We start from the raw sequence: 12,715 nt of genomic DNA, 5'->3' as shown, positions 1-12,715 counted from the left end.
GAATATTCTAGAAATCTTTGTTCGACGAATCTCCTATTTAGAGAAGATGTGAAGAATTTTATAAAAGAACTACTATTCAAAAATATTTTTACCAAGAGAGATTTATAATAATTCTTTAAAAAAGAAGACTACGCCAAGATGTTTTTACCAGAACCCTTTATCAAATGAGACATAAAACACCAGGGCAAATCCTATATAAAGGTGCGTGACCCTGACCGAACATTAGCGAAAATGGAATACATGTACTTAGTCAGGATTCGGAGTAATACATGTGAACTCATGATGTAGCTTTGAATCATTCAACGTATAACCACAGGGTATGACTACAGGGTATGACTACAGGGACAATTGCAGTTTTATGAGCTAATGTTTGCATCTGTATGTGATCATCGCAGCCGGGCCAGGTTTTTAAGTTGTGCTGCAACATAATTCTAACTTATTGCGCCAAATTATGACCATCTTACATTTTGGGTGTCACACAGGCTGTTTGTATAATCCTTACGCCTACGTGAAGAATTTTACGATGATATACAGTTCCAATACACAAACCAATCATTTGGCCATACACCAAATCATTTTGTACAAGAGGGAACAACAAATGTTTTAACATTCCACTTGCTTACTATTCATTATGTCACCATCATTGACCATTGCTGGTACTGTCAATATATACTCAATAAATGTAAGGAACTTTCTGGATGTATGTACAAAAACACAACTCACTCGTTTGTATTTATATAGAAACATTGTTAAAAAATAGCCAAAACATTTTACGCAAATGGACTTACCGTATATTAATTTCCTGTTTATTTTTACAAATTCCATTTCATGCAAATGAAACAAAATCAGGTTCAAAATATTAGTTTTATCATATTTTTAATGTTTAAAATATTAAACAACTTTCATATTTAGTTGATTTAGAAACATAAAAGCAACCAGATATTAAAATTTTCGGCCATGGAGGTACTATGAATATATATGAAGGTATTATCAAACAAAATACAGATTTCTTAGAAATCTGCTACCACGCCTTAAAGATGCCAATCACATCTGCTGAACCAAGCAAAGGAATGTTGATAATTTATAAACTTTTTGATCAGCAACTTGGCCATTGCCAAGACACATATGTGAATGCAAGAGTTGTCTGATCGCTTCAGACAAAAGGATTAAATACTGAAAATTCTGCTACTAGCATATGAACAGTAGGGGCATCAATAGAGTTACAACAATGAAGGCATACCGATAAGCAGCCCCATCAACTGCCATACGTTGCTGTGAAACATGAAACACCGGCAACAATCTTATGACACCCACCATGAGAATTGTTCCTAGCCACTGACAATGATGCTACCAACATCTTCGAAGAGGTCAGTCTTAACAACAATAAGGCAACAGAGAAGCAAGCAAACTAAAAATACTAGGACATACTCTGGACTAGTTTCTAAGGGTAATCTAACAACACTCCATAGCGCAGTGCTTTACTGAAAGGCATAACGGAACCTTGCCGCGAATAGAAGTGTGAGGGTTTCCAAGAAAATATGAAAGCTGAAATGGAGAAATGATAGTAGTTGATGACGTAACAATAAGCTTATCACTGTTTGTGTGACAGAGTCACCATCGTCTGGCCGCGCTATTATGCCCAGATCCTGCAGATGGCGCTAGCTAGCAGATATCATATTGATGATTATGAAGAAAGGCACGTTGTCACAGCCAGTCTAAAATTACAATTTATGCTATTAATAAAAAATATAAGGATTTACATGAAGATATGCGAACTAATGATTTCAATGCATAAAAGAAATCGATACTCATAGTATGTTAGAACTCCGAATGTGCACATGAGAAAACATGATATATCTTTTTATTATAGTTGATATTTAAAAAGGTACTATAATCTCAAGGTGAAAAATTTCAATGCTATCTAAAGCAGTTAAAATACAGTTTTCAATACATTTTTTACTTGACAGCCTTGAGCATATTAACAACTCTATACAGCTTCCGAGTGACCTACTTTCTACATTAGTTATGGTGAATACTTGTATTGCAAAAATTAATTTTTAAATTATTTGCCAACAAAACTGGTTTCAATAGTCCTTTTATAACAAAATGACTATTCTATACCATACAATTGACCCTCAACTAAACTTCTACTTCCAATGTACAAAATAGAACTTGATATTTTTTGTACCAGTCTAGCAATCAACCATATAAAACGTTATATCGTTAACCACATTAAAAACAAATGAATGCATGGTTGCTAACTTGAGATACAAGCATTACTCAATGGCTATAAGGATAATAAATTAAAATGATATTCATTATGACCTGAAATATGTACAGAGCCAAAGCGATAGATTTTACAAGGCGTAATCATGCAATCCCATGAGCTATGAAAATACTATGGAGCTCTTGATGAGCATCACTACTAGAAGAGGAGTTAAACAGTAGGGTCTCAAGACCAACTAAAATGAAGATATTCAAATTGAGAGTAGGTTAAATGCAGTCCTTAAAATGTTGACAATGAGGTACTTACCTTACATATACGTACAAATAGCCATCTTAATCTGCGAGGTAAAAGAGCTGGTGTAAATATTGCACACAAAAAAAGATCCTCACATTGACAAGACAGCAGCAGATATAGAATATACTATATTTAATACAATATCACATGCATACAATATAAGACCATCATAACCTTGGCAAAAGCTTTCGATACTGCAGTTCATGTGCATAGCTAGTGACGTAAGGAATGTATGACACCGGTGCAAAGGAAGTTCCAGAAACGTAACAATGCAGTCATAGTTGGATTGAAACATTTTATTCTGGATATTATAACCGAGTTGAACATCATGTACAATTTAACTACTAAATATAAACTTGAGATGACAGACAACTTTATCTACATGTACATGGTAAATTTTAAATGTAAGTTTAAAATAAACATGTTTACACCTGCCAAAAACTTGCAATGCTAACCATTAAAGCCCTACGAAACAAATTTGAGCAGGCTAAATCAAAATATTCAAAAATATCATGAAACGAATAAGGGTTGATTACATAGCTTTGGTCAAAAGGATGAAGATGGATAACTATACCAAGACGGTGCAACATACCACATCATCATGAAGATCAGTCATCTTCCCTGTTGGAATTAGGCTATGTGGAAACAAATTGTTGAGCTGCTGCATTATAGATAGAATGGTGTTGTCTAGAACTGACGTGAGCAGTTGAGTGCAGTGAAGTGTTCAGTATTCTAATATTCAGTTCTACTAATCTAGTTCTTAGTGTTCTAGCATTACGCTGTTGATTTAATGTCTTTTCAGCACCCTCATGTGTATAAGGAGTCATTGCAGGCTCTTAATCAAGCTCTGTTAATGTGATATCATATGAATAGCTGATTACAGTTGTCCAGCATTACTCTTTGTCAATTGTGAGAGATGGAAGACACCACCCGGTCTAACGGTGTAACGCTGACTGTCCCGTGTTTAGGATTGGTCAGGTATGCTTTCATTTACTGGCATCAAAAGTGGAATTAACTTTATCTACTGTTAAGACCGTTTATTGCTTGAGCATAGGAGTATCGGCTATAAGCTGGAGAACATCCCGGTCAAGGTTTTTGAGAATAGAGACAACATCCACATGAGATGCCCCGAACTTGGAATCGAGCCTCTGCACATTAGCAAGGGTCATGCGAGCCATGCGAATGAGAAGATGGCCTTCTGGTGTCACCATGCTCTCATGCATTCGCCGCTGTTCGATATAGAGCTGTGAGCGAGCACCTGCTGGGGCGTTACCTGTGTCCTAGATTGAGTGGAGGACACAAGAGTAATGGCAATAGAACATGCAACATCTAAGCCTGTTCATATCATCTACATAGACTCATGCAAATAAAGAGGTGAAGGCTAAGGTAATTGAATATAACAGAAACTATAATAGTGTGCGCCAACCTGATTGTAGCAAAACTAAATGTTATTAAGATGGACATAAACATTTCGCAATGAACTGCTCAAGAATGATACACGAGTACTTTGGTACTACCACCTATTGCACAAACAAATAGCCGTCATGTAGACTGTTTATGTAGCATGTTCACCGCTCAATCAGTTACATCCTCCAATATGTGCAATGATAACACGTTACAGTTGCAGATCTGACTCAACAGTAACTAATTTCAAGAAAACTGCATGGATATAAAACCGTGGCAAGTTTAGTGGCAAAACCATGAGTTATTTAATCATAGCCAAAAACTTAATGAGTTCACAATATAAAAAGCATCCTGAAAATGAGTATAAGGAAAAGGAAGATGGGCCTGCGTATAAAGCACTCTTTGTATGTTTTTAACCCGCTTATAGGGTGCCATTAAAACACATAGGAAGACGATGCAATGAAAATAGTAAGAAAGCGCTGAACAACTGAGCGCAAAGTGCAGGAGTCATATTCTACCAAACCAGTGCAACATACCACATCATCCTGGAGGCCAGTCATCTTCAGTATCCCACTCAACACATTGTGAACAAAGCCGAGGAAAGGATTGTGGAATCGCTGAAAGATAGCAAAAATCAGTTTGCTTGTTTTGGATGGCTCGTGGCATACCAATGCTTAGTCAGACAAGAATACAACAAAGCGAGCTGTTTTGCGATATCAGTATGTATAAAATGAGCATACCAAATTGCCAGAGGAGAATGACGGTGCTTGAGGCCCCTCGGGTTCATCTCTAACTTTGGTGGTGTTGATTTGATGCAGTGCTTGTTTGACCAATTCAGGTACTTGTATAGAGCTGGATAGAGATGCTGTAGGCTTTGCCTTCTCTCCCGTTGGAATTTTGAGTTTCTCTCTAATGAGGCTTTTGAGCTTGTCGAATGACTGAAGGGAGGCAACCTCTGGCATATGTGAGGAAACAGGAGAACTGAGAGGAGCGATAAAAGAATTGGTCTCTCCTCTAGGCTGTCGAGACTCAGACAAGCTTACATCGTTTTTGTAAGGATATCGGTCTTTGTCTGCTGAACTAGTATGGTGGGCTCGGGATTGAACACGTGGTTCCTCATCTAGCCTTCGGTTCCATCTGTCTTCCCTCCTTTCTTTGCCAACTAGTTTATCTGACTCAATGTCAAATCCTTTGAGAGGAGAGTTACTATGAGACAGCGTTCTGTGGCATGGACCAGGAGAGCCACGGTCTATTCTCTCAGAGAGCAGTGCCCGCAATGTTTCTGGCTTGAACAACTTTGAGTAAATTAGGTCGAACTGAGGATCCTCCATAAAGAAGCCCTTGTACGCTTGAAGATATTCTTGCTGCACTGTGAGACACTGAGTATCGTTTCTTGTGCCAGCGCTATAATACTTCTCGTAATAGTCAGTCCACTTCTTTTCAACAAGAAATGTCAGACTATTTATACTCCAAGGAGAGAGAGGTCTTGGTCTTAACCTTCTCCTTACTATACCTACCCTCTGAGCAGATGGTGGTGAAGGCACATGTCTTTTTTTTGAAAATCTATCCCTTGACCTACTCCTTATTGACCGATCATGAGACCTTGAAGAATTACGACGCGAGTATGTTGGAGATCTAGAACGAGATGATCGCAAAGTCCTTCGCCGGATAGGTGATCTTGACGCTCTTTGGTAGTCTCTTCTCTTGTCTTTAAGTGCTATTTGAGACCTGTCGGAAGACCATGTATCTCCCTGCTTTGATCTAGAGCTACATCGCGAAGATGGCGGTGAATGACAGAAACGATGATCCGTGTTACTCGACTGATATTGGTGTTTTGGTGAATGAGATTGTAGATGAGGAGAAAATTGAGGTTGAGGAGAAAATTGAGGTTGAGGAGAATGAGCCGGCAGCAGTTGAGGAGAATGGGATCGTTGAGAATGAGATTGAATATGAAGGGCACTAGTAGATTGCTGATGCGGAGGAGAACTGGCCGGATGTTGTGAAGAATGAGAATACAGAGAAAAGGCATTCTGAAGGAGAGAATCAGTGCTAAGATGAGACGAGTATGACAATAAATGAGGAGGATGAGATTGCAGATGAGAATGGGACCGAGAAAAAGGAGAGCGAGAACGGGGTAAATGAGAGCGGGACGAAGAAAGAGGAGAAGAGACCCGACCAAAAGGTGAGTGGGATCGGGGATGAGGAGAGCTGAGATGGGGAGAGTGAGACTGGGGATGAAGAGAATAAGACTGGAGACGAGGGGAACGGGATCGGCGACGAGGGGACCGGGATCGGCGACGAGGGGAACGGGATCGGCGACGAGGGGAACGGGAACGGCGACGAGGAGAACGGGATCGGCGACGAGGAGACCGGCGACGAGGAGACCGGGATCGGCGATGAGGAGACCGGGATCGGCGATGAGGAGACCGGGATCGGCGACGAGGAGAGTGGGATCGGCGACGAGGAGACCGAGACTGTAGCCTAAGAGAGGTAGATTTCTGAGCTGAATAAGAGCTATGTCCCACAGGATTCTGTCTAAAAGTTGTGGATTTTCCTGATAAATGATCTGAATGACTTGGAGTCAGTTTATGAACTGCAACTACCTCGACATCACTGGTCTTGTCCGCCAAAGGTGATGCAGAATTGCGAATTGGTGACCAGCTTGGAGAGCGCCCTGCGCCTTGGTGGGACTGTGATGAAATTGCTTTGCAGTCAGACAAATTGATTTTCTCGTTACTCTTATGGACTTCTTGCTTTCTTTTGTCATCCTTAGTTTTCAGAGAAGACGTGCCTGGAGAACTGAAATTCAATATGAAACATCTATAGGTTTCATAAATACAATGAAAGACTATTAAAGGCACGCAAATAAAAGCCAGCACTATCTAAAGAGTTCTGAGAATTGTTCCCTACACCGGACACATCTGCCTAGTAGCCATGAATGTTTTAGTCTACATGTAGCTTTTAATCCTGATGATAAACACATATTTAGCAATATTTATTAATTTAGCCACTGTCCAGTTTAATGGTTTAAAGATGCGCAGCAAAATCCCAAAAGAGACTGAATGTTTATACCGCAAAGCCCATTATTTGACAGAATACAAGGTAACAAAGTAATACAAAGCCCATTATTTGACAGAATACAAGGTAACAAACTACATTGTGATTAACTAGTGTTTTACAAGATTATTCTGTCTCATAAAAACTTGCATAAAATGTGAATATTATGCTTGATCCTAATACAGTGCGAGGTATGAGTCTAATCTAGACAAATATGATACAAAGACACATTCCTAAAAATGATGCACCGTTTCACAAGTTGATTGATCAACTGCAAGAACAAAGCATGACTTAGAGTCTGGAGACTATAATACATCGTTGATAAACAAAATGAAAAAAGTTCTGCCTACGTTGACAAAGTGTTGTCTTTGTCTAAATTCTGCATATGACGAAGCCTTTTCTCTTCCTGTGATAAGGATGGTGTGATCTTGGCATGAGTAGAGGCATTAGTAGTTTTTCTAAGATTTTCCAACTGCTGCGAGTAGCTAGATTTCAAACTCTATAAAAGAATATAGCCTGATATGGACATGACAACTTGCAACCAATAGAACAAGTCATTTATTCTGATTCCAGGTAGAACAGGACTTACCTTGACTACATTGACGTGTCGGTCAGATGACAGGTGACCTTGATGACTCTTTATGTCTATGACATTGAATGACGCTTTTCTGCAGAACTGCAACAAAAGAAAGAGCAAGTGTACATGTAGAAGCAGCAAAAATGAGCTAACATATCATAAAAAACGCATATTTGTAAGAAATAGAAAACTAGCCAAAATGTGATTGTAGATTTGAATCAAAATTGAATAGTTGTTAGTAAGATGTTTACCTCACAAAATAGGCCTGCAACTCTTTGTGATGCCTTGATCTTTCCAGCGAGCAGCTGCCAAGCATAAAAGAGTGTGGTGAAAGAAAGAATTAGCGGTGAAAGTCAGCGCGTCTGCCAATGCTATCAGCGACACACATCACGAGCTGTTCTAATGAGCCTACTACAGCGAACTATGATAAAACTAGCTCATACACAAAATAACTAAACTAATAAATTGAACTTTGAGGGAGGAGGTAAATGCCGAATAACGAATCACTCATACCTCGTACTTCTGCATCGAAGGAGCATCGGAAGTCAGTAGCCAATCAAAAACGTTCTACAAACCAAAAATGGAGGCGTTCAATACTAAATTGAACAGAACAATGCAGCAACAGCTTATTCAAAACTGACGAGATATAGCGAGCTGACATCGTACCTTCATGTGCTGGATCTGACTAATGTGTTCTGTGTAGGTACTAAGCTCTACAGGTCTCAGCAAGTCTGGACACAGCTGCAATAAAAGATCAGGCTCAGCAGTATAAACTACACAAGGACACAAGCGAAGGTAGACTGCTGTACACAAGGTCTATGGTCAAGCAATACAGTACAAAGTCATGCGAACTCGCTTGGAGAGCACTGGATATAGCTGGATACGGACACTGGATACGGACACTGGATACGGACACTGGATACAGACACTGGATGCGGACACTGGATATGGACACTGAATACGGACATTTCTCTCCTGAACATCTTAACTCTTTTGCCATGAGCAGCGTAGTACGACTCGGCGTTTGCGTATGGTCAAGAGCCGCATAATACGGCCTTGATAGGCTTCGTACCAAATGTTTCTGATTATTTAATTAATTTGCCTATCGTAACTGTACTTAAACGGAAGGAAACACTTGTTTGCATGAGTTGAGCCAATAAAAAATATATTTACAACTCATCTTGAGCGAAGTTTCGTTTTACAAAAACTATTTTTTATCGCCATTTCTTCTAGGGACCGAACAGTCATATCAGACGCATTACAACTACGAAATTTTTACTAGTAGTAGTAATGTATTGTCCATAGACCTAATTTTAGATCTATGGACTTTGATTAATTTTTACTGATCAATAACACTACTGAGAGTTATTATTTTCAGCGGTGATAAGAATGCTGTGGGCTATAATAAGATTGGTAAATCATCCGGTTCAGACGGGATCATTTCCTTAGCGAAAATGACTGAAAAAGTGTCTGAGCTCATTCTGCTACACATTTGTGGCATTTTATGGCATCAGTTGATGTAAAATTTTATGCTGAATAATTTGGTGCCAAAATATTTCAAATAAACTGCGTGGTTCAAAAATTACGACATTTTATACGTGCTCTTGTGAAACATAAAATTTTACTAAATATGTAATTATTTCCGACAAAAGAAATTTATTTGGGAGTGAAAAGGTTAAGATACATATCAGTTATGCCTAATTACAGCAGTGAGAATTGAATAATGCAGATTAGAGTACGATTTCTTCTAAACAATATGAGTCATTAATGGGTGGAAAATGCAATGACCTGCACACACAGTAGCATACCTGGCAGGAGAACAGCTGATTTCTTATTGTTAATCCAGCAACCTTCTCAGCTATCAATAAATGACTAGCTGTCACCTGTAAATAATACACACCAGAGATGTTTATAGGGCTTTGAAAAATGACTGAGTCTTTTCAATTCTCATCAAAAAAATAACAATTCAATTCCAAAATCTTTTGCATCATAGATCGCGTAGGAATCGATTCAATTCAAAATTCATTGCAAAAACATCACAATTCAATTCTCAATTCTTTAAAGGTTGACTTGCAACAAAATTCACATTACAGTTATTTGGTACCAAAAGGTTCACCATGCCTTACTCTGCTGTGCCGTAGGAGCAAAATATGTGGGAATGTGATTAAAAGCTCTTAAAAGCTAAAAAATGAACAGTTCATCGCAGCCATCACGAAAACGCTGTAGATCGGAGTCATTTTCCAAAACGGCTCAAATGAGACGGAGATGAACACGATGGCTTCTGTTTACACTTTCATTGCAACCTCATTCGTCAAAATATTTTCACAAATATACTTCATACATTCAATAAAACCATGTCTATTGTCTTTACGCGTCTGTTTCATCATCGTTGTAATGCTGTTACTTTTAGCACTGATATCTCAAAACCTACCGTAAAAATTTGTTTAATTTTTCAACCTCGGCTTGAAGGATTGCATATCATCCTCTGATGAACATGACGAGCCTGTTGGTCCCTGTGATAGTCGAAAAATGCTGCAAAAATTATTCACGCTGTTTGGCAGGAAGTATGGATCACATGATCAGATTACGACTAAACGATTAGACCAAGCCGAAAAAACTGTCAAGTAGCGAGCATCTATATTTGATACGGGCTTTTCGGTAAAACCCGAAATGTTTGTTATAAACCAGTGCTACGAGATGTTTTATATTAAGCCTTTTATTGGCCTTTCAATTCACATGATAACATAACGTGTCAAAACAATAACCAAAAATTTTGAGAACGTCATCAAAATTAAGAGATTCCACACCACGTCGTTTTCAAGATGGCTGCGAATAACAGTTCGTTTTTGAGCTTTCAAGAGCTTGTAATCACATTCCCACATATTTTGTACCTACAACACAGCAGAGTAAGACATGGTGAATCTTTTGATACCAAATAACTGTAATGTGAATTTTGTTGCAAGTCAACCTTCAACTATCTTAACTTCAACGAGGCGATTCAATTCTCCCACATGAACAAAATCAATTCTTTATCAATTCTTAGAAAAAACTGCCCAATGACAATATATCAAAATAACAATAACCCACAATTGCTACTTTAGCTAGACGCATTAACTCAGTCTATTGACTGTTTGTATAGCAAGTATCAACTGTTTCACTTTCACTGAAAAATTCATTGTTTTTTCTCAGTGGAATCATGTCATGCCTACCATTTTTGCTGGCATAAACTCGGTATTTTTGGTGTGAAAGCAGAGTTTCTGTCATATAACTTGAATTTAAAGTTTTTAGAATCAGCAAAAAACTCTACACAAGAATAAATGTATTTGAAAAACAAACGGATAGTTTAATATTTTTTTAGTATAGTGATACCGGCTACAAAAGGAAAGCGCTATCATTTTTGCTGTTTGACAAAAAGGAAGACATACATTATCTAATATAAAAATGTAGTAACCAAAAATATTTCTGCCCCAGTGTTGAAGGATCTCACTAGCAAAAATATGTTTAGGTCACTGTAGACAACATTTCTTTTATTCATCCTAAACCGGAAATTAAAACAAATTAAAACCCGTTTTTATGCTGTTTCGTGAATAGAGGAAAAACTATGCAACTGGTTCATTTTTGGCCCAATGATAACCTAACTTCCTAAATTTATTGTGGCGAAGTTTTGAGTAGATCTGTTACCACTGCATTCCGTGATCAACGTTTTTGTATAAGTACAAATGCGGGTCATTATCAAGGTTTTTCGAAAAAATGAATGATTTTCACGGGCAGTTATTAAGCTTATAAACAAGCTTATTGTCAGTACGCAGGCAAACCATAGAGTTCACCTATATTGTTGCGTAGTACATATTAATGATCAAAAAATATACACAGTGATATCGAGGTCTTGTAACACCGTGTGCGGCTGGCAACATAGGACTACACTAACATCTTTGTTTTGGTACACACCACGTAACAGATTGGGTTACTTAAGATATCACTGTTCGTGATATACTTTCCATCAACGCAGTAATAAAAAAGGGAAAGATTGGTGCAGTTTGACTCGAGTCGTTTTGCTTATTGAAAATAGAGAATCGAGTCAATTCCTCTATGGTGACAGTAAAGACTCGTTTCAATTCAATTCTTACTGATAGGATGCTCCGAATCAACACTATTTTACAGTAAGTAAAAGATACCTGATAATTAATTCAATCAAACTGTGAGATGAGCCCTAAGGCTTACTCGAACAAGCATATTAACTCGAGTGCCCTTTTCTGATACACTATCTATTAGAGCTGCCAAAACCTTCATACAGGTAATAGTCGTTGACAAATCTGCTCGACACCTTCTATGATGAGGTACTACTTACACTCTTGCTAGAGAGAGAGGTTCCCGACATAGGTGCTGTCTGTTTAAGGACATCTAACTTTTGACTTTCAGGCGGTTCTTTAATAACAGACTGTTCAGTAACAGATATTGTTTTTGCAATAGAAGAATCTTTGGTGATAGGTGATGCTACAACTACAAGTGGTTCATTATGAGCAGATAAATCTGCGGGGCCCACTCGCTCGTTAGCGATGACTGACTCTTTAGTAGCGGATAGCTGTGTCACGGCAGATGGCTCTTTTGTGACAGTTGCCACATCAGAGTCAACTAGGTTCTCCTTAGCAGGATATGGTTTTTTACTAGCAGGTAGATCTTCCGTGGTAGATTGCTCCTCAGCGGCAAGTGGCTTGCTGCTAAGGGATGGCATGTCAGACTCTTCACTGGCAAATGGCTCATCAGCGACAATTGACTTTATTGTTACAGATGACATCTGAGAGAGGTGAGTTTTCTATGACAGATGACTCTTTAGTGGCAACTGCTCCAATGTGTTTTAAGATAAACTTGTTCTAAGTGCAGCCATATCTTTAGTTTCATAGGTTTCCCTAGGTGTGAGAAGCGTGTTGGGAGGAGGGATATAACAAATCAGAGCAGTTTGTGAGCAAAGAGTCTTGCAGGGCAGGATGATTACGTGATATCTGTCAGATGTAGTCCTAAAAATAGACAGATTTTCATATGTAGATGCAATGTTTTCCTTGTCTTAATTAGCGAACCAGACAAAATCTAACTGATATTTTCAGTTTTTAGTGATTATAGCTTGCCAGTGACATTGCAGCTCAAGATGGTTGAAAGCC

The 12,715-nt window shown here is 38.5% G+C and overlaps 1 protein-coding gene across 1 annotated transcript; it reads right to left on the bottom strand.

Annotated features, from left to right (window-relative positions):
- Positions 1 to 2,559: 2,559 nt before the first annotated feature.
- On the bottom strand, positions 2,560 to 12,354 carry LOC137393198 (uncharacterized). The gene is made up of 10 exons (XM_068079644.1): positions 11,908 to 12,354; positions 9,368 to 9,442; positions 8,226 to 8,300; positions 8,073 to 8,126; positions 7,811 to 7,864; positions 7,572 to 7,658; positions 7,333 to 7,481; positions 4,666 to 6,724; positions 4,462 to 4,542; positions 2,560 to 3,801 (listed from the first exon to the last, which is right to left on the bottom strand). Exons 1-10 carry the CDS (start codon positions 12,352 to 12,354, stop codon positions 3,559 to 3,561), a joined length of 3,324 nt encoding a protein of 1,107 aa, XP_067935745.1. The 3' UTR covers positions 2,560 to 3,558.
- Between the last annotated feature and the right edge of the window lie 361 nt (positions 12,355 to 12,715).

The sequence above is a fragment of the Watersipora subatra genome, chromosome 4 (genome assembly GCF_963576615.1).
Source record: "Watersipora subatra chromosome 4, tzWatSuba1.1, whole genome shotgun sequence".
Classification (NCBI taxonomy): Eukaryota; Metazoa; Bryozoa; class Gymnolaemata; order Cheilostomatida; family Watersiporidae; genus Watersipora; species Watersipora subatra.
Note: the sequence above shows the minus strand (reverse complement) of the source record. Positions and strands in the feature narration are given on the sequence as shown.

Excerpts from the sequence above, each read along its gene's own strand:
- LOC137393198 (XM_068079644.1), bottom strand. The coding sequence starts at position 12,354 with ATGTCATCTGTAACAATAAAGTCAATTGTCGCTGATGAGCCATTTGCC. Across the intron at positions 4,543-4,665 it reads CATTCTCCTCTGGCAATTTG|CGATTCCACAATCCTTTCCT; the intron begins GTATGCTCATTT and ends GCTATCTTTCAG. Across the intron at positions 3,802-4,461 it reads CTGGCCTCCAGGATGATGTG|GACACAGGTAACGCCCCAGC; the intron begins GTATGTTGCACT and ends CACTCAATCTAG.